Source organism: Amia ocellicauda, chromosome 3, assembly GCF_036373705.1.
Source record: "Amia ocellicauda isolate fAmiCal2 chromosome 3, fAmiCal2.hap1, whole genome shotgun sequence".
Taxonomy (NCBI): Eukaryota; Metazoa; Chordata; class Actinopteri; order Amiiformes; family Amiidae; genus Amia; species Amia ocellicauda.
The window spans coordinates 3,679,937-3,701,415 of record NC_089852.1 but is presented as its reverse complement, the minus strand read 5'-3'; the positions used below and the strand labels follow the sequence as shown (position 1 = coordinate 3,701,415).

At 42.3% G+C, this 21,479-nt stretch overlaps 1 protein-coding gene across 3 annotated transcripts in view; it reads right to left on the bottom strand.

Annotated features, from left to right (window-relative positions):
- The window catches only part of LOC136732483 (serine/threonine-protein kinase WNK2), a 45,719-nt gene extending 31,421 nt beyond the window's left edge, over window positions 1–14,298 (bottom strand). For all 3 annotated transcript variants that reach the window (XM_066697764.1, XM_066697765.1, XM_066697766.1), the window contains exon 1: window positions 12,670–14,298. In XM_066697764.1, the coding sequence (XP_066553861.1) occupies window positions 12,670–13,323 (654 nt within the window). In that variant the 5' untranslated portion in view covers window positions 13,324–14,298. The remainder of the gene's footprint in view (window positions 1–12,669) is intronic.
- Between the last annotated feature and the right edge of the window lie 7,181 nt (window positions 14,299–21,479).

Below are 21,479 nucleotides of genomic sequence, written 5' to 3'. Positions count from 1 at the left end.
TCATCAGAATGCAGACTCTTGCACAGCCTACAAGGGAGCTTTTACAGCACTCCTCAAATGCATAGCTCATCAATAATGCAACACTGCCACAAATCCATTATGTATACTGTACTGTACTCCACAACAACAGTGCTCTGTGGATCTTCTTCGAGGACGACTATGTCTCAGAGGTTATTTGAATAAACGGAAAGGACTGCATCATTAGTTCATCACTTGGTAATGTCACAAGGGGAAATGTTTTTATACAACTATTACAAAACCAAAAAGACAATCCATCAATATGATCATATAAAGCATTTTATTGTGCATCTAAAAATAGAAACTAAGAAACTGGAAGACCAGATTTCCCACAGAAAATCCCGGCCCGTTGCTAAATTTAGAGGCGTAAATTATAGTTTGCAGACCTGCCAACCGCGTCAGGTACTGTGATGCTGCTGTAACCTCTGATCAGGACAGATTCATCTTTACAGTCTTACATTCCAGCCACATGCAAATGCATAATATAAAGCATCCAGTGAGAAGTCACACGACCACATCACATTGAAAACAATATAGGGCTCTCTTCAATATGAAGATGATGTGGTTTATGAATGTCCGTGGAGATTTTTTTTTTTTTTCCCCCTCAAGGCAGACTTATGCAAGTATTTCAGAGTGTACATTAAACCGAAAAAGTTTCTGTAAAAGCTGTGCAGAATTCAGCAGAGAAAAGTCTAGGGTCATTGTACTCTACACCACAGTGCGGATAATCCCATTTCATTAGAAAACAATTCAAAACCTCCATCACTCTCAATTTCTGAATACTGAATTTGTTTGTAGCTTTCCTTACACATCATATTATTGGATTCTCTCTTGCCTTAACTCTTCCCGAATAAATACTGCACTATACAATTTTTTATTTTTTTTTAAAGCTACAATATGGAGGGCCAAGCAAAGAACAGCGTTAATCAAATACGTCGGAAGGAAGCGGTTTCTTCTGCAATAACAAATGTCATGGTCGCGCAGATGTAAACCCATGACAGACCACCTTTAAGAGGGGGGAAAAACAGATCAGTTTTGGAGCGAAGGTGCAGTGATCTTCTGCCCTTCTTTTTACGACGCAGCTCAGTCAGAGACCTGAACGAGCGAGATCGCAGTCGCAATGTAATCGAAACCCCATTATGCCCAGCGAGAGTAAATCAAGCCACAATGATTATTCTTTAAATAGTATATTGGCTTTCGGTGCTCCAATTAACAGCAACAATGTCGACCGTCTGCATTACATTTAGAAATATGTACAATAAAAAGTAATCCCCCTCCCCCTCTTAACAGGTACGGATACAATGCTGACAAAATGTATTTTCATTGAAGGTAATGGTTACAGGAAGTGAACAGTAGTGGGCATGTTATTTTATGTGGTCTCTTGGGTAGGGGACACACATTGTACTTGGTAATGAGGTTGCCTGCTGCAGCTGTCGTGTAAGAGTGCTTGCTTCACATGTATACCGTAAGCAGTGTCATAAAACACAGCGCCCAGAATACATCTCAGAATAGCCTCTACAGGGAGAAGAAAAACGTGCGTGTGGGCTGTGCATCTCAGCCAGAAAGCCTTACTCTGCATTAAACACCATGTCTACAGGGGGCTAAGCACAGGCTTTAAATATTAAACCTTTAGACTTCATTATTTATTCAGAGTGCAGGACGTCCACAAAAATGCTGCACCTGGACAACAGCAATGAATGCTTTAGGAGAAGTCTCGAAAGACCTTGTGTGCCACGGTGAATAACCTCAAAGCTTTCAGGTCTTTCCAGAGTCATCCCGTGCTTTTTGTTTGAGTAGAAAGCCCAGAATTGCACTTTAGCAGATTCCTCCCCCCCTCCCTCAATTGGCTATGGGCCTTTCCCAAGGTAGAGTCAAAAAGGGCCATTCTGACTGCTGAATGAAGCACAGAGAAAACTGACAGGGGAGACGGTTTTGCTTCCCCTCCCCCAAACAAAATCCTGAATATAAGCTATTTTGCAGAAGCATTTTTAAATGACGCATTGATTCCAAATAAAAACAAATTATATAAATGCAAATCATTACATTTGACCCACATTTCATACTAACAAGATAGCCCCACATTTTCCAACATCTTTCAACAAAGCCAAATTAAGAGGTTTAGGCATACAAGTTTAGATACATTTAATAAGTCCTGTACTTGACAACAAAACATTTAATCACGTAAGTTTAAATAACAAATTGACAGATGGAAGTCAGTGTACATTTTGTGATTTTCACTTCGGAAGTGTAAAAAAATCTATTTGCAAATTAAAAATCTTCCAGCCGTTCTAAAGATCTCTCTAGTAGTTCATATTCATATCTTGCTGCAGACAGCAGTGTACTGTAGTTTGAACAACTCTGCATTACACTGGTGGTAAAATAAAGACTTCAACAGGACATCAACTCTGCAAACAAAAGTACCTAAATCTTAGTTTTAAAGAATGATAAAAAACCTCTATTATTAAAAGTATTTTTATATATTGTAATTACACTTTACATAGATATGTGCTGAACAATGTAACACATGGTGCAATTAAATGCTCAAACCCTCACTGACTGTGCGGTTTTACAAGAGATGTGACAAGTGACGTCTCTGCATAGCTGAGGTAGTGGATGTGTTCAGCTGAATTTTGATTAGATAATGAAAAGGAATAGGCCTACAGCCCATTTGAAATGTACCTTTATTTTTCCTGAGGGACTACAGTGATGCTTTTAAGGCCTTCTCTACCTCCTCTCTCTCTCTCTCTCTCTCTCTCTAAGGCTTTTTCACACACTGATCTTTAAAGCTCGACAGTTTTCGGCTGCAAGGACAGACTCCAGATGTATTGTACTTTAAATGGAGTTCTGTTCTAGGAGGTAAAGAATTAATTCTCCTTTATTTCAGTATTTGACCCTCTAGTTTTGAAGGCTTCATATAGTTCAAGACAAGATTGAATCCAAGAAGCACAGAAGAAGTCGAGAGTATTTGAAGTACAGTATCTGGAATAGCAGTATAGGCCTACTGGATATACACTCACCTAAAGGATTATTAGGAACACCATATGATTAGTGTGTTTGACCCCCTTTCGCCTTCAGAACTGCCTTAATTCTACGTGGCATTGATTCAACAAGGTGCTGAAAGCATTCTTTAGAAATGTTGGCCCATATTGATAGGATAGCATCTTGCAGTTGATGGAGATTTGTGGGATGCACATCCAGGGCACGAAGCTCCCGTTCCACCCAATCCCAAAGATGCTCTATTGGGTTGAGATCTGGTGACTGTGGGGGCCAGTTTAGTACAGTGAACTCATTGTCATGTTCAAGAAACCAATTTGAAATGATTCAACCTTTGTGACATGGTGCATTATCCTGCTGGAAGTAGCCATCAGAGGATGGGTACATGGTGGTCATAAAGGGATGGACATGGTCAGAAACAATGCTCCCAAAGTAGGCCATGGCATTTAAACGATGCCCAATTGGCACTAAGGGGCCTAAAGTGTGCCAAGAAAACATCCCCCACACCATTACACCACCACCACCAGCCTGCACAGTGGTAACGAGGCATGATGGATCCATGTTCTCATTCTGTTTACGCCAAATTCTGACTCTACCATCTGAATGTCTCAACAGAAATCGAGACTCATCAGACCAGGCAACATTTTTCCAGTCTTCAACTGTCCAATTTTGGTGAGCTTGTGCAAATTGTAGCCTCTTTTTCCTATTTGTAGTGGAGATGAGTGGTACCCGGTGGGGTCTTCTGCTGTTGTAGCCCATCCGCCTCAAGGTTGTACGTGTTGTGGTTTCACAAATGCTTTGCTGCATACCTCGGTTGTAACGAGTGGTTATTTCAGTCAAAGTTGCTCTTCTATCAGCTTGAATCAGTCGACCCATTCTCCTCTGACCTCTAGCATCAACGAGGCATTTTCGCCCACAGGACTGCCGCATACTGGATGTTTTTCCCTTTTCACACCATTCTTTGTAAACCCTAGAAATGGTTGTGCGTGAAAATCCCAGTAACTGAGCAGATTGTGAAATACTCAGACCGGCCCGTCTGGCACCAACAACCATGCCACGCTCAAAATTGCTTAAATCACCTTTCTTTCCCATTCAGACATTCAGTTTGGAGTTCAGGAGATTGTCTTGACCAGGACCACACCCCTAAATGCATTGAAGCAACTGCCATGTGATTGGTTGGTTAGATAATTGCATTAATGAGAAATTGAACAGGTGTTCCTAATAATCCTTTAGGTGAGTGTAGGGAGGAAGAACAAGGCATGGCTCCAATTTCTGAATCTAATGCACTCTGAAAACACATTTGATATCCCAACTTCCTCAGAAAGATCTTTCTTAAAAAGGAATTGAAACCACATTCCACCAAGGCTTGGCTACTCCCATTTAAAACATTTCAGATTTGAGCAAAAATAGTATAAACACGAACACCTTTACTTAGTCTGGCAGTGCAGTACATCGTGGTCATTCAATATTATTTCCCTGCACTTGCCATTAGCAGAAAACTAGTCTACGGGTCAAAAAGCGAGTCCGTGTCTACATATAGTTGCAATCAAGGTCAACAGCAGGTACAGGAGGTATACAAACTGTATGAAACATGAAATGCATATTGTAGAAAGAGGAACAGACAGGGCAGCGCAGGAGGCTTTTAGATGTGCAGATGCATGTGTTAATCCACACGCCACCATTATTTAAAACACCAAATCGTGAAGGATGAATTACACTTTGCCCAATTATTGGAACAATGAGGTGAAAGCGGGCTTCTCATAAAAATCTGAAGCCACTGGAACTCCGGCGGCTCAGACAAAAACATAAATCCTCTCGATAACCAGGTTCAAGTGTGGAGGAGGTATAATCTATCAAAAGGATGAGCCACAGCATTTCACGGACACCGATCCATCCCACCTCCTTCACGCAGCTTGAGGTCCCTCTGGTATTATAACAGTACGCCAGGCTGCAGTGTTCTGTACTGCATTAGAATGTAGGCTAGCTAAGCTAACTAAGCTTTCCTGTCAAATGGCAAGTGAGAAAGACTTTAATACTCTAGCGGCACTATTAAAAGACGCAGAGATATAGAAACTATCGCCTGTAACAAAGCCTGGTTTGTATACACACAGACACTTTTACTTTCAGAAGCACACAGACATTCAGTTCAGATTTCCTTTACATACCACAGAATAGCACACTATATCTTGGTATATAAATAAAATACCATTTGACTCAAGATTAATTGGCAGCTCGATGTCTAGGGCTGCATCAAAAAAAAAAAAAAAATCTAAAAGCAGTACAGATTAAACCCCACACCAGTAGCAAGTGTAGAAAGGAGTTGAAAAATAGACAAATGCACTACAGTCAAATCAGATGCAAAATGATTAATTTATTATGACAAAACCAACACAGGCCATCTGTTAAAATGTACCTTGCTCTCATCTGTGCTGAAACACCCTGTTTGCTCAAAAATCAAGTTACATCACTGAAGGTCCTTTAATTATTATGGCTGCTCAAATCCAAGCTACAGTAGCATTCCCTTTTTATCCCAGATTGACCCGTGCTTTATCTCCTGCGGCAGGAAAACATGCCAGCGTTCCCAAGCGCACTGAGGCTGGGTTTAGTCAGCACATTTAATACCGGAGAGAGAAAGCTGCAGACCAGGAACAAGGGTGAAAGCAGGGCTTTTAGCGAAACTAATTCCCAATAATCCACTCTCATCGGAGACTGTGGCTCCTCAACCTCATGTGCAGAAAAGTCTTCCGCTTGTGAATGTGTGGTCTTAAATCAGATTCACCATGTTCAGCCCATTCCCACTGAATTCATTTCTCAGACGATGTCATTCATAACCCCTCCCCTTCTTTACTGGGAGCTCTCTGACCCACAATGAACTTCAGACAAATGCACTATGTCATTCTGACAATTATTAGACCAGATAAACACCTACAATACAAAAAGGAGCACTGATTGCGCTTTGTGTTGAGGCTTATTGTACAGTTTTGTAGTAAATGTTTAGCATTTTCCAGTCTGTGATGCAAAGTAGTTTAACTTGGATGGTTAACAGCTTAACCTTACATTTACAAGGTTAAAGCAGACTGATACACTGTAGAAAGTGCACTTGGCCATTTGTCTCAGGATTCACAAGACTGCAGACTTGCAAAACCTTAACACACACTTGGAAACAGTGTAGTTATAAAATTGGTAAAATAAATACTATTCTTTATGATCAAGACTTATTTTATTATAATAATGAACTGGTCAAAGGCATGTAAACAATTTCACTAGAAAAGGAGACCATTTATTTATTTTCAACACCATACGATTAATTCTGTACTTAATAAGTACACATCCTCACACTAATGGAAATCAGCACTATAAATCACCAGGGTCCCGGCTTTGCAATTACAGTACTGTCCTTCAGCTAATATTTGCTTACGCAGTATTCAGAATATGAAAAGCGTCTCTTAAAGGATTTCATTAATATACCAATCTGAGGCAAAGCAGAACCTCCAATTAGCAAAATCACGACCCAATTCACAAATTCTCTACATCCCAACTCGATGATGCATCAATCCAAACGAAAGACTGAAGAGAGGTCCAAAGAAGAGTGTAAACCTCTGCTATTTAATTTCCTAACGGTACATTTTCATAATATAAAAATAGCAGTGCTGGGGAAGAAAATATTATACATAAAATGTGTGTTCAGAATATTTAATAAAATTCATAATTAGAACCCTAACTTACCTAACTAACCTAACCTAGTAGGGATGGATCCATCAAATTAATTGGTAAATGACTCATTTAGGAGGATGAATCATTACTGAATATAAACGGATGCACTCTTGGTGAGGTACAGTTTTTTTTTTTTTTTTTTCCCCTCTCTCTCTTTTCAATACCATCTAGGACACTGAACCCCACCTGTTTTGATAATCATGATACAAGTATCTGCTGCAGTACATCATTGTTGCCCTCCAAAAGCAAGTTAAAAATGTAAATTCATACATTTGCCCACTATGCTGCAATTATGTTTTAAACCACACATGACAGAAAATAAATAATGGAATTTAGGAGAATGCGTCACAGTGGTCAAGTGTCTCAAGAATTCTGAGACTCTCACTGGGGGCGTAAGATTTAATGAGATCATTAAAATGTTAAATGAAATGTTTCAGTTTTCATGCACAACACCGGTGGCCAGGGTGTTAAAAATTATCAATTTGATCATAAATTGAATAAAATAAAGACTGTCCAACTGGGACTTTAGTAAGCTAACTTCAGTCAGCATCTTGAATGAATTTTCCAAAGCTTATGGTTTTGAACACCACTAAAACACTCTATATGATAAAGCCTTAATCTTCCAATTTGAATGATAAATCGCCAAACATCCTTACGAGTGAAACCAGTTCTTGAAGATTTGAATGACGCTGATTACAAGCTTGGGCACATCATTAGACGAAAGTATAATTTGATGCAGGATATTAAAATAAATACACCTACCATTATGTGGAGGTATTTTGTGTGCGGTGAGGAGTGACAAAGGTCTGCAGATTACATCTCGTGGAGATTATCATGAGATGTAAAATGTGAGTCACTGTCTGAATCTTCACCACAAGCCAACCCAAGAATTAGCTGCATGCTGCTCAGTTACAGAGCTTTTCAAATACAAGGGTCCTTTTTCTCCCTCTCTTAACCCCCCCCCCCCTTTTTTTTTTTTTTTTTTTTTAAATGAGGGACTTTCGTAATGGACTGATAAGAATGTGCTATATGCAACTATAATGATCTCAGCATTTCATTTCAAAGATCATAAGCTCAGGATTTAAAGCCTTTAACCTCATTACTGCAGCTGTGTAAGCACCGCAAAGGACGCAGCGGTACAGCGACCACGCTTCAGTTACACGCAAGCCAACAGTGCCCTGGACAGGGCAATGGATACAGTGGATTCAGGACAGGAACGTCATGGTGCGCTTGGACAAGTAAGCACTGTAGGGAAAATACTAGTTTGAGTTGCCCATTCTCCACTGAGGACCAACTGGATGCCTAGCTTTCAGGTTTGAGCTTTTTCCACTCTGGTGATCCAGAGAGCACATTCTGTCTGGGATGGTTGCTCTCAGTGCGCCACATCAGACCCGCTCAACAGGTGCTAAATGAAGTGGCAAGAACGCCTTATTCCTATCCCCTGTAGCCTCCAAGCACGCTGGAGGGTGGTCGAATGGGGAAATGCCACCTGACCCCAGGCAGAGAGAAATAAGAGCAAAAGTGACAAACAGACACTTAATAGGTCCCTTGTGTAAAGGAGGCTGCAGCACAGTAGTGGTTAACGATACAGAAACAAAAGAAAACCCCCAGAGATCCTAGACTCGTTTTTCCTCCTTCAGTGTGCTTCAGAATGCAGATGCCTTAGGCTCGGTACCATTTATCGTTTTGTAACAGGAACCTGAAATTTCACTATGCAGATGGCGGTTGACAAGGAGATAAACCACTGGGGAAAGTCAATCCTGCAAGCTACTACAGGTGAAGACATTCCTCACATGGTCTTGTAACAATCTAAACCTAACTAAATGTCAGATTGGAAAATTACCTTTCACTAGACTAGAATGACGTATAGTCGCGCTGAATCTGTACAAGACGGCATTGATAAGGAACGCCAGGTGCAGCCGATGTGTGGGTCCATCTGAAAACCATACTAAAGTAGTAATATTTGTCGAAGAACAAGGCTGAATCTGCAAAGGAACTTCTGGAGGTCATTTGACGTCACGTTTACAATACACCCCAAGGATTACTGAAAGTAAATATTGGATAAATGGTTTAAACTGTACAATTGCCAAATGTTTCCATTTATGAAAAGGAATGTTACAATTTCCTTTCATTTTTATGGCAGCAATATATTACAGATTAATCAGGAAAAGCATCAGACAGCAGTGTAGGTGTGAAATCCCATACAGTGCCACAATCTGCGATTTCTTTCCCTGTTCTTTGTACACTGCAGCAGAGACAAATAAATGTATGTTACCTGCAATACAGTGATTTAAGAACATGCGCTTGAAGGCACGAGTGAATGAACAGTTCTACGCAATGTACAATTGTAAATTACACAATGGATTATTTTTTAATTTAAAGAGATACATTTCATATTCATACATTTATTAGGAACGGATGTAACAAGACTGCAAGGATACAGACTGCAGGAGAAAGGTCCATATGAACTTTTATACAATCTAAAGGGCCGACAATGGTATTGAGATAGTTTCAAACTGACACTTGCAAATCATGTGGTTTTGTTAAGTTTGAACTCAAATGATGTTATCCAAACCTTATGCAGTAATCTTGTGGCTTTTGCAACATTGCTCGTTTATCCTTCTCATATTGCTCAAAAATTGTAGCCGTTTTAGAACACCAATATCAATGCAGCCATCCCTGTACTGTACACCTACATGTTTTGGGTATTACTGAACAAGTTTGCTTTACCATGAATCTTAAATGAGTTCTCCCATCATGGAAATCATAAGTCAAATCATAGCCAAAAACCAAATGTTATTTAACAAATCACAAGGATAGTAATGTTCCCAGTAGTAAATTACAGTATAAATCATTTTCCAGGCTACATGATCTCAGCTGGGACTTTACCCTCTCATGTTCTGTAATGGTATACCTGATATGATCTTCAGAGTAGAATTCCTCAAGCAAGATAAAACATCATGCTGTTTATTGAAACCAAGATCTTAAAGTAGCAGAAATTGAAATTTGAAACCCCCTATAGGGCTAAATGAAACCCATGCTTTGGTAAATACCACAGAAATTAAATGCAAGATGTATGCCATTTAAAGGCCACATGGTATTAGTTTCACATTAAATTGCATACTATGTTATTGTAAAGGGAAATCCAAATGACTATCCATATTTTCTACAAATGCATAAAGCAACACTCCCAGGACCAACACAAAGAAATGGATGATAAGCATACAGACATTACAATTCTACAATGGTCATTTAAACAAGAAATTAGAAATCAGTTGAAAATATTGGAATAAATGCCCATAGAAGCTCTTCCAATGTATTTTCATAGGATTAAGATCACAAATGCATGCCATCTGCTTCAGCACAGACAAAGCTATAGTTTTGAAAAGCGATGCCAGATTAACACTTCCAGCCTGAAGCCAGGCCCATGTGACAGCATTCAGCCTACTTCAAAATAATGGGATGAGGGGTGGGGTAAAGAGGAAATCACAAAAACAATAAAAATATGCATCTCTCTGAAGGGAAAATAAATCATGGCAGTAGCAACTTCATAGCAAAATGGAAATGACGGTTTACGGCATGAGGGCATACATTTGTATGTAAGGACATATTTATATCAAAATAGATATACATTTAAAACCGTTCAATAGACCCTGAAAGTAATTCAAAAACGGGTATTGGAAAACATGAAACCCGACTCTTAATTGTACGGGAATTCTTCATGGTGGGGCTCATCAGATGTTATGTAGATATTTTAGGAATTGTATCCTACAGACATTTTAACTATTATAAGATTCCCCATCTTCTCTCCCTTTAAATATTTTCCTTTTCGGAAAACCAAAACAAGTAACACTAAGCCCAAATGACAATTAATTAGCACGGATGATTTCTCTCTTCAGATCACACACAATCAGGTGATCACATCCTCGCCTAAAAAAGTGAACTGAACACATTGTAAACAATACATCTGATGAATGGATGCTTCCTGAAGTATCCAAATGTACAGAATTGCAATGATGCAGGGAACGTGCAGTAGCATACATCAATTTAAATTTTTCCTCATAATATTGAGCAAATGTCCAACTTCAGCAAGATCATGGAAAAACGGAGGACCAATTCCTAACGCAATGAATTTACCGATTTGTATCCATTCAGCACAAACAATAGCTCAGTAACAATGGTGGTTAGGTGCAATGTCAACCATGACGCGCACAGTTATTGGTTTTCATTCCACTGACTAGTTAAAGTAATCACTGCTTAGGTTTGACAGATCAGAGAAAACTGTAGGCTGCCATTAGACATTCTTTGCCAATCACATTAGAGCCATGAAGATGATGTAGTCAACCCAAACAGTCCTGCTGTGCAAAAGCCATTAATTCCCTTGATAAGCACCAAGACTCAAAGAGGCAAGAAGCAATTTGCTTAAGAGCAATGCAACTTGGCCGGTGAGTGCAAGTTTGACCTTTTTCCTATCTTTTGAAGGAAGAATTTTACAGTGCAGCGTGCCAATATAACGCTGCAGTTTTATTCAAAGCGAAGGAGACGACATTCCATCTGAGCACATCTTCAGACATCAGAGATGGTTTTTTTTTTTTTTTAAATGGAAGACTGCAGTCAATGTATTACAACACCATGTCAGCCAAACACTCAATCCTAGTGTTGAGGTGGCTGGAAATAAATTGTATCAGCGTTAGAGTCCTACAGCGGAGGACCATGCAGTGGCAATCAGTGTCATCTTAAGATGCGACGTGAGAGTTCATAATTCCTCAGTCATAATGCACCCACACAAAGACAGTCAGGTCAGGAGATAGGATCCTCATGCAGGAAGTCTGTGCAATTCACATCTGATTCCTGTGAAACTGTGCCAATACACTCACTTCCTGGGAGCCTTTAATCACGATTCTATACCAAACATGGGGGAATAGACTGCTGAGCTCATCCACAACAAAGATTAGCATGTTGCTGCAGAAGACAAAGTATTAACCCCACACATACCCTATGGTGTGTGGAATAAAATGGTTTACTTTCCACATTAGAGTGTATATTTATAAATATACATCCATCTCTGTGGGTGGATAGATAGATGATTAAATAGATTAACAAAGCGGTCTCCAATTTCAACTTGTAATCTGCACATTAAAGTGTTTTATTTAGGTTTAAGCTTTTATTAAGCTACCCTGATCACAGAGCAGGTCTTTTCTTGCATCTCTTTTTATTGTGGCTTGTAAACCATATGAATGTGTCCACAAATGTAACAAATTTGAAATACACTTAGTTAAATACTATTAAATCAGGATATTATTCCCACATGAAACTTTCAGTCCCTCTTACCACTCTCTTTGCATGCAAAAGGACTACCATTTATCCAGTAACTATTTTTCCGTTTGTGACGGACTCTGCAGGAACAGTTCAGGACAGTCGTGCTATTTGAAAGCGCAATCACGTGTGAGCATCTCCACACAATCCCCTTCGGATCCATTGCTTAATACGGGACAAAGGTTACATTCCCCAAATTGTGTCAACATTAAATAAAGATTGGAAGCCGTGACTTCCAACAAGTACAAACAGTACAGCTGGACATCATGTTGTGTTGTCAATGGATATCGCGAAATATACCTATAGATGATTTATGACCTGTGAGAAACAGGTACACGTAGGGTCTACTACACTTTACGTAACAGTGAAGTTACAGTGTTGCAGTTTAAGTGCCTGCAATGGAACAGTCCTAGGCCCATGGCTGAGCCTGCTTCCACACAATTAAGGGACATCTACAGTCACATTTAAGGGACTATTATTAAATCTATTATTGTAGGTTATGCTACCATTAACACTTTTACTACCAATGTGTTATACCAGTAATACAATTGAAAACGTGTTGGCAATGGAATAGGACAATTCCTACAATTAGCACAATTAACAACACAAAACAAAGGAGAGTTTTACCTGCAGTTCACACCAAGCCACTTCCACCCAGGTCTCGGTGTCCAGCCCCTTGTACACGGTTTTGAAGGACCCCCTCCCCAGCTCGATGTCAAACTTGAGGAATCTGCCCCCCGGAGAGGTGGACACCGCCTTCATCTCGGCCTCCTCTTCATTCTCGTCGCTGACCGCTCTGGCGGCGCTCTTGGTCGGGTCCGAGCCGGCGGCGTGGCCCTTCTGCTCGGCTTCGCTTTTCTCCCGCTCCTCGTCGGCGCTCACGCTTTCCGTGGCGCTGTCCTTCTGGCCCCCCTGGCTCTCGGTGCTGGAGCCCTCCTGCAGAGCCCCCCGGGTCCGGTCCACGATGGTGCGGAGGCTGATGTTCAGGATCTTGCTGCGGGTGTCACTCTCGGGCGCCTGCTGCTCGAAAGCCTGCTCGTCCGAGTCGGAGAACCACAGGCTCCTGCGGATGAACCGCTGGTGGACGATGCGCTGGTAGCTGGAGGGGGGGTAGGCGCTGGGGTCGCTGCCCCCTCGCACTGCTGCAGTGCCCACGCTGCCGACACTGCCCTCGCTGATGGCCTCATAAATATTAATATTCAGCTCGCAGGCGGAATTGGGAACAGATGGGAATTTGACTCCCAGCGGGGGGTCTGCATTGGAGTCGCCCCCCGTTTCCATCGCTGCGGATAATTTCAAATCTTTCTCGGCGATGTGGCCGGCTGGCTCAGACCATGGTCTTCCTCCAGTGGAAACACGGGACCCGCAGCTTCAGACCGGGCTGCACTGACGCAGTTCGCCAACATGGGGATCACCAGAGCGCCCGTTACCATGCGAGCCCACAAAGATGGGGGCTCATTTCATTCCCATTTAATTCAGACCATGCAAAACATCCGGGTTTGGTTTTGCGCGTTTAAATCCTCGGTTCCACGGCTATGGAGATATTGCCACCTACAATTTCACTGCATGTGTTGGGCCGTCACAGCAGCTCTGCGGCGCACAGAAAAAAGCATCAAGGGAGGGGGGTCGTGTATTATTCACAAGGGCTCACGCGTGACATCCTAAGCGGTAGTTGCACAGCAGCCACACAATTGTGGGGGAAATGACTGGTGTCGCCGGCTCTAAAACCGGAGTCGCGACACAAAGCCGGGCGACCTTGTCGCGACTGGGCACGCGCAAGCTCTGCCGCGAGACGGTCAATTCGGATTGAAAGGCATTCTAAATTCGGATTTAAAATGATCACAAAGTACCTTCCGCTGCCGTGGCTCGGTAATGGTCTAGCGAGCTCTGAACTCCCGATGGAAATACTCTCTCACAAGGGGGGCAGAGAAGAGGCAGCAGGAACCGCAGCCGTCGCTTTTCCGGCCGGCTCGGACATCAGACGCTACCCTTTTTATCCGCAAGTGAGCGATTCCACGCCGGGAAAGCACTGCTCTCCAGCCGCAGGCTGGGCTCTCCTCTCGTCCTCCGCACTACGCAACACGCTTCCGTCAGGTGTGCAACATCCAGGCACAACACGGAGCGCCGCTGCTCCTGTGGCCACGACGGGACGGGGTATTTTCCGGGCGAAGTTGCCTCAAACCGCACAGACAGCCCCTCCGCGTCGCGCTGCTCGCCGCTGAGCCCTCACGCTTAAAGTGCAGGCAATGACCGGCGCTCCACGGCCCCCATTTTTACACATCTGTTCCCCGCCCCCGGCAGCGCGACGCACCCAATCAGGACGCACGTTTCCAGAGGCCCCGCCCCTCCGCTCAGCTCCGCGGTGACGCGCGTCCCGCTGCCTGTGTCCCACCCACAGCGCAGCGCCGAGGCAGCAGCCGGTCCAGCGCTGAGTTGGGTTGCTGTACAGCTGTATGTGCAGCTGTCATGTTTGGTAGAAGACTGTGGCATGCTGCATTGATCAAAGGCTAGATTTTAGGTCATCAATTATTGTTATTGCATTTTACAAGGTTCTAACATTTCACCAGCTTTGCACTGTTTTCTTCATGGTTTTAATGGTTACATGATGTGAGACACATTTCCATTTAGTTGGCAAGAATAAATAAATAGAAAAAGAAAATACATTATAGTCGTTGCGTTTTGATTTGGATGGGTAAATATTCAAACCAACTTCCCAGCCACAGATAAATATCAGTAAACATAAAAGTCAGGTTCATTACAATCCACACACGCCTTGTTTTTTTTAATGGATTTGCTATCTTTTCATCGGCATTCATAAGAATGTGTTTTTGTTTTGTTCTGTTTCTTTCATTTCCACCTTTCTTTGTTTTAGTTTATTTTAAATTTTTGTTGTCCGACCTGTGAAGATTAATGGTGATTGATGGTGGTGTGCTGTAGTTTCAGTCTAGGGATTAAGAGGTATAACATTAAAAATAGTTTGAGTGCAGTCAACCTTACCTCTAGCTTACAATCTGTCAATTAAAACCTAATATGTAAATAAAGCATTTGAAGATACCAGTAGCTTATATGTGCCCCTTCTTTATAACTCTGAAAATTGACACCTACTGTATATATCCTTGACCTGACCCACGGTCTATTTTAGTCATTTTTCTACGTAAATGGTGGGTTAAGCTATTAGTATCTCACCCTGCTAAGGGGGATATGAGTAGACATGAGGTTAGAAAGAGTCCACATTCCGTTTTACTTCTGTATTCTATGCATTTTAACTATTCTGTAATGCATGTGTCAAATGCTTGCAATTGAAGCAGTTCACTTTTTATTTGTGGTCCTGTTAACATTTCAAATATGTGTGACACAAACAGTTTAGTACTGCTAGCCATATTGAACAGCCTACTTGTCTTTATGGGGACGTGGAAGTTTGGACCGACTGCAGTACTTTGTTACTACTGTAGGCGGCGCTCCACATCCTTTATTTAAATAAAAGAGTTGTTTGACGTCGTTAAATGATACGGTAATTGAATGTAATGAAATATCACATAATGAGATGTTTATCTCATGCAGTTCTTATTATTATAGTATTCCATTAATTAAAGGAAACTAGAAAGTTGACATATACACGACAAAATTATATATTAAAAATACAAAAACTGAAATATCATAATTCGATAAGTTAATACTTGGTGGAAGCACATTTGGCAGCAATAACAGCTGTGAGTCTGTTGGCATAGGTCTCAAACAAGTTTGCATTTATAATTTATTTGGCAATATTTGACTATTCTTCTTTACAAAATTGTTAAAGCTCTGTCAAGTTCCTTGGGAAGCATAGATGGACAGCAATCTTGAAGTCGTGCCACATATTTTTGATTGGATTTAGGCTGAGGCTCTGACTGGGTCACTCAAGGACATTTACCTTTTTGTTCCGTAGTGTAGTCTGGCTGTGTGCTTCGGGTCATTGTCATGCTGAAGGTGAACACCCAGTTTCAGCTTTCTTGCTGTGGGCAGCAGGTTTTCCTCAAAAACCTTTCTGTACTTAGCTCCATTTATTTTCATTCATTTTACCCCTCTGTCCTGACAAGTGCCCCAGTCTCTGCTGATGAGAAACATCCCATAACATGATGCTGCCCCGCCATGTTTCACAGTTGGGATGGGTTTTTTGGGTGATGTGCGGTGTTGCTGAATTGATCCTGAAATCATGTGAATGACTGCAATTTTACACAGTCAGCCACTTAACCTGATGTGTGATTTTGAAGGCAATTGCTTACACATGAGCTAATTTAAGATTGCTATTACAAGGGGGGTGCCAACCAAGCCATTTCAGTTTTTATTCTTAATTCATTTTCTACAGATGTATCTCTCTCACACACACTCTCTCTCTCCCTCTCTCTCTATATATACATTAAAACTTGGAAGTTGTGGGGTAGGATGTGTAGATAAACTATTTTACTGCATTTTAATGTCAGGCTATAAATAAACAAAAGGTGAACATTTGAAAAGGGGTGGAGGTTCTAAAAGCACTGCATATATTATATATAAATAATATATATAGGCACTGTGTATATCTCTCTCTCTCTATATATATATATATATATATATATATATACACCAATCAGCCATAACATTATGACCACTGACAGGTGAAGTGAATCACACTGATAATCTCGTTATCATGGCACCTGTCAGTGGGTGGGATATATTGGGCAGCAAGTGAACATTTTGTCCTCAAAGTTGATGTGTTAGAAGCAGGAAAAATGGACAAGCGTAAGGATCTGAGTGACTTTGACAAGGGCCACATTGTGATGGATAGACGACTGGGTCAGAGCATCTCCAAAACTGCAGCTCTTGTGGGGTGTTCCCGGTCTGCAGTGGTCAGTACCGATCAAAAGTGCTCCAAGGAAGGAAAAGCGGTGAACCGGCGACAGGGTCATGGGCGGCCAAGGCTCACTGATGCACGTGAGGAGCGAAGGCTGGCCCGTGTGGTCCGATCCAACAGACGAGCTACTGTAGCTCAAATTGCTGAAAAAGTGAATGCTGGTTCTGATAGAAAGGTGTCAGAAAACACAGTGCATCGCAGTTTGTTGTGTATGGGGCTGCGTAGCTACATACCAGTCAGGGTGCCCATGCTCAGGGCCGGCACTACCTATAGGCAGAGTAGGCAATTGCCCAGGGCCTCGGGCTTGGAGGCAGGGCCTCCATAACCGTAACATCCCTATACGCGAGTCCATGGGTCCCAAACTTTATGGGGGGCTGAACAGGTAAAAAGTCAAGATGAGACACAAGAAATCCCCGAGGGGATCTGACAAGTGTTGATTGATTGAAATCGCACTGGATAAACTGATATCTTTTTCTACACTTACACACATTAAAGACAAACTGTACTGTCCGACTCACATGAGTGGAAACTGGGTCTCAGTTATTGGATTCTTCCATCTCCAGTCCTGGCCAATCAGAGTAGAGGATGTCAGGCGCAGTGTCTGTGAGCCGCTGATTGGTAGTTTCAGATCAAAATGATACAATAAATATGTAAGAGTAACTTGCAGCTCCAAAATGTCATCGACTGGAAAACGAGCTCGCCAGGACTCTCTGCTGCAAGATTTTGGAAACGCATTAACAAAAAATACATGAAATGCGAAATAATGCAATGTGACAATTTTTGCAATACTCATCTAACACAACTTTATTACATAAATTCGGAAACATACCTGTTCGTTCAAGTTCCAGTGAAAACAAAATATATAGCAATAGCTGGCTGTGTGTGTTTTAATAATATTTCCTTTTCTGTCATAGTGTCGCAGAAGGGTGGGTTAACATATCAGCTGTAGATTTGTGGTATAGTAATTGCACTGCACATATTATTAACAGTGTATTTCCACGCAGAAACTCTCTAAGAGGAAGCCATTGGTCGCGGTCTTGTAGCGCCGCAGATCTGCGCAGATCTGCAGAATTGCACCGATCCCATTGGCGGAATCACGCAGATCTGTCATTGGCAGCCAATCACAGACAAGAAATAATAAATCCCACCCTCCCGTCAATCTTCATTACAGCTGCACAGAGAGCCAATCAACCGTACAGGTTTTAAAATGAAATCAATATTATTATTATTATTATTATTATTATTATTATTATTATTATTATTATTATTATTATTATTTTAACTATCGAATGTTAGATTCACTTGTCGATAGTGGCCATCTTTAACGAATAGTTGAATTTTCGAATATTCGGTCTCATCCTATATATTACATAACTAGTAAAATTGTATAAAATGGAAAGAGAGCGTTACTGTAACTATGCTGATTCAGGCTCATCCGTACTAGATGGAGTAAGAATAGATTCATGCATAGAGAGATTCCAATTTAAATGGACAAATAAAATTGTGAAATGTGAAATGAAAAGAAGTTTTAAAGTATATTCATCTTCGGGGGTGTTGGGGTGTGGGGGAACGCAACCTGTGACCCAAATGTTTTTGGGGGGAAGCCACCCAGAAAGTTTGGGAACCACTGCGCTAGTCCACCAATCAAGACGGGGGCCTCCAACATAAATTTTGCCTAGGGCCTCCAAATGTCTAGAACCGGCCCTGCCCATGCTGACCCCTGTCCACTGCCGAAAGCGCCTACAATGGGCACGTGAGCATCAGAACTGGACCACGGAGCAATGGAAGAAGGTGGCCTGGCATGATGAATCACGAGTTCAAGGTGTTGATTTGGCCTCCAAATTCCCCAGATCTCAATCCAATCGAGCATCTGTGGGATGTGCTGGACAAACACGTCCGATCCATGGAGGCCCCACCTCGCAACTTACAGGACTTAAAGGATCTGCTGCTGACGTCTTGGTGCCAGATACCACAGCACACCTTCAGAGGTCTAGTGGAGTCCACGCCTCGACGGGTCAGGGCTGTTTCGGCGACAAAATGTGGACCTTCACAATATTAGGCAGGTGGTCATAATGTTATGGCTGATCGGTGTGTATATATAAAGCTTTCCCACCAAGTTTGATTTCTCCCTCCATATTCATTGCAGCTTTTTCAAAATAGATCATGGAATAAACAAATAGAAAAAACATCCTTTCTTACAACTACAAATTCTTATAAGAATTACGATTGCAAGAGGAAACGATTAATTTAAAACATGGAAAATATAAACAAAACAATTTTCTTGCAACATGGAGATAGCATTTCATTATGGGGATATGTGTCCCTCATAAACTACAAACACAGAATTAATGAAATACATATATTTCTGGAACTATATAATTGATTTTAGAACAAACTTTTAAATTAAATTAAATTAAATTTTAGTCTGGACTAATAATTTAGACTAATGCAAAATGTATTGTGTTTGTGATTACAGGAGTATTGGTGGTTGCTCACAGCAATGGCGTGCAAAACAATCGTGCTTTGCAGCGTTGCGTGTTATAAATAGCTGAAGTGCAGGTTTTGTAACCCAAGAAAGCACTTCTCAACAGGCGTGCACAAGAAATCCACTTCTCTCTCTTTCTCTCTGTGTGTGTGTGTGTGTCTGTGTGTGTGTGTGTGTGTGTGTGTGTCTGTGTGTGTGTGTGTGTGTGTCTGTGTGTGAGTGTGTGTGTCTCTCTCTGTGTGTGTGTGTGTGTCTGTGTGTGTCTCTCTCTGTGTGTGTGTGTGTCTGTGTGTGTCTCTCTCTCTCTCTCTGTGTCCCTCTGTGCCTCTCTCTCTCTGTGTGTGTGTCTCTGTGTCTGTGTGTTTCTCTCTCTCTGTGTCTCTGTCTCTCTCTCTCTCTGTGTGTCTGTGTCTCTGTGTGTCTGTGTGTGTGTGTCTGTGTGTCTCTCTCTCTGTCTCTGTGGGTCTCTGTGTCTGTGTGTGTCTCTGTGTGTGTGTGTGTGTGTGTGTCTCTCTCTCTCTCTCTGTGTCTCTCTCTGTCTCTGTGTGTGTGTGTGTGTGTGTGTGTCTCTCTCTCTCTCTCTGTGTCTCTCTCTGTCTCTGTGTGTGTGTGTGTGTGTCTCTGTGTGTGTGTGTGTGTGTGTGTCTCTCTCTCTCTGCCTCTGTGTGTCTCTGTGTGTGTCTCTGTCTCTGTGTGTGTCTGTGTGTCTCTGTGTGTCCGTGTGTGTCTGTGTGTGTCTGTGTCTTTGTGTGTGTCTCTGTGTGTGTCTGTGTCTCTGTGTGTGTCTGTGTCTTTGTGTGTCTGTGTGTCTCTGTGTGTCTCTGTGTGTCTCTGTGTCTGTGTCTCTGTGTGTCCGTGTGTGTCTGTGTGTCTCTGTGTGTCTCTGTGTGTGTCTGTGTGTCTCTGTGTGTCTCAGTGTCTCTGTGTGTGTCTGTGTGTGTCTCTGTGTGTGTCTGTGTCTCTGTGTGTGTCTGTGTGTCTCTGTGTGTCTGTGTCTCTGTGTGTGTCTCTGTGTCTCTGTGTGTGTGTGTGTCTCTGTGTGTGTCTGTGTGTCTCTGTGTCTCTGTGTGTGTCTCTGTGTGTGTCTGTGTCTCTGTGTGTCTCTGTGTGTGTCTGTGTGTCTCTGTGTGTCTCTGTGTGTGTCTCTGTGTGTCTCTGTGTCTGTCTCTGTGTCTCTGTCTCTGTCTCTCTCTCTCTGTGTGTCTGTGTGTCTCTGTGTGTCTCTGTCTCTCTCTGTGTGTGTCTCTGTCTCTCTCTCTGTGTGTCTGTGTGTCTCTGTCTCTCTCTCTCTGTGTGTGTCTCTGTGTGTCTCTGTGTGTGTCTCTGTCTCTCTCTCTCTGTGTGTCTGTGTGTCTCTGTGTGTGTCTCTGTCTCTCTCTCTCTCTGTGTGTCTCTGTGTGTGTCTCTGTCTCTCTCTCTCTGTGTGTCCTGTGTGTCTCTGTGTGTGTCTCTGTGTGTGTCTCTGTCTCTCTCTCTCTGTGTGTCTCTGTGTGTGTCTCTGTCTCTCTCTCTCTGTGTGTGTCTCTGTCTCTCTCTCTCTCTGTGTGTCTGTGTGTCTCTGTGTGTGTCTCTGTCTCTGTCTCTCTCTCTCTGTGTGTCTGTGTGTCTCTGTGTGTGTGTCTCTCTCTCTCTCTGTGTCTCTGTGTGTCTGTGTGTCTCTGTGTGTGTCTGTGTGTGTCTCTGTCTCTCTCTCTCTCTGTGTGTGTCTCTGTCTCTCTCTCTCTGTGTCTCTGTGTGTCTGTGTGTCTCTGTGTGTGTCTCTGTCTCTCTCTCTCTCTGTGTGTCTCTGTCTCTCTCTCTCTGTGTGTGTCTCTGTCTCTCTCTCTCTCTCTGTGTGTGTCTCTGTCTCTCTCTCTCTGTGTGTGTCTCTGTCTCTCTCTCTGTGTCTCTGTGTGTCTGTGTGTCTCTGTGTGTGTCTCTGTGTGTCTGTGTGTCTCTGTGTGTGTCTCTGTCTCTCTCTCTCTGTGTGTCTCTGTGTGTCTCTGTCTCTCTCTCTCTGTGTGTCTCTGTCTCTGTCTCTCTGTGTGTCTCTGTCTCTCTCTCTGTGTGTGTCTCTGTGTGTCTCTCTCTCTCTCTGTCTCT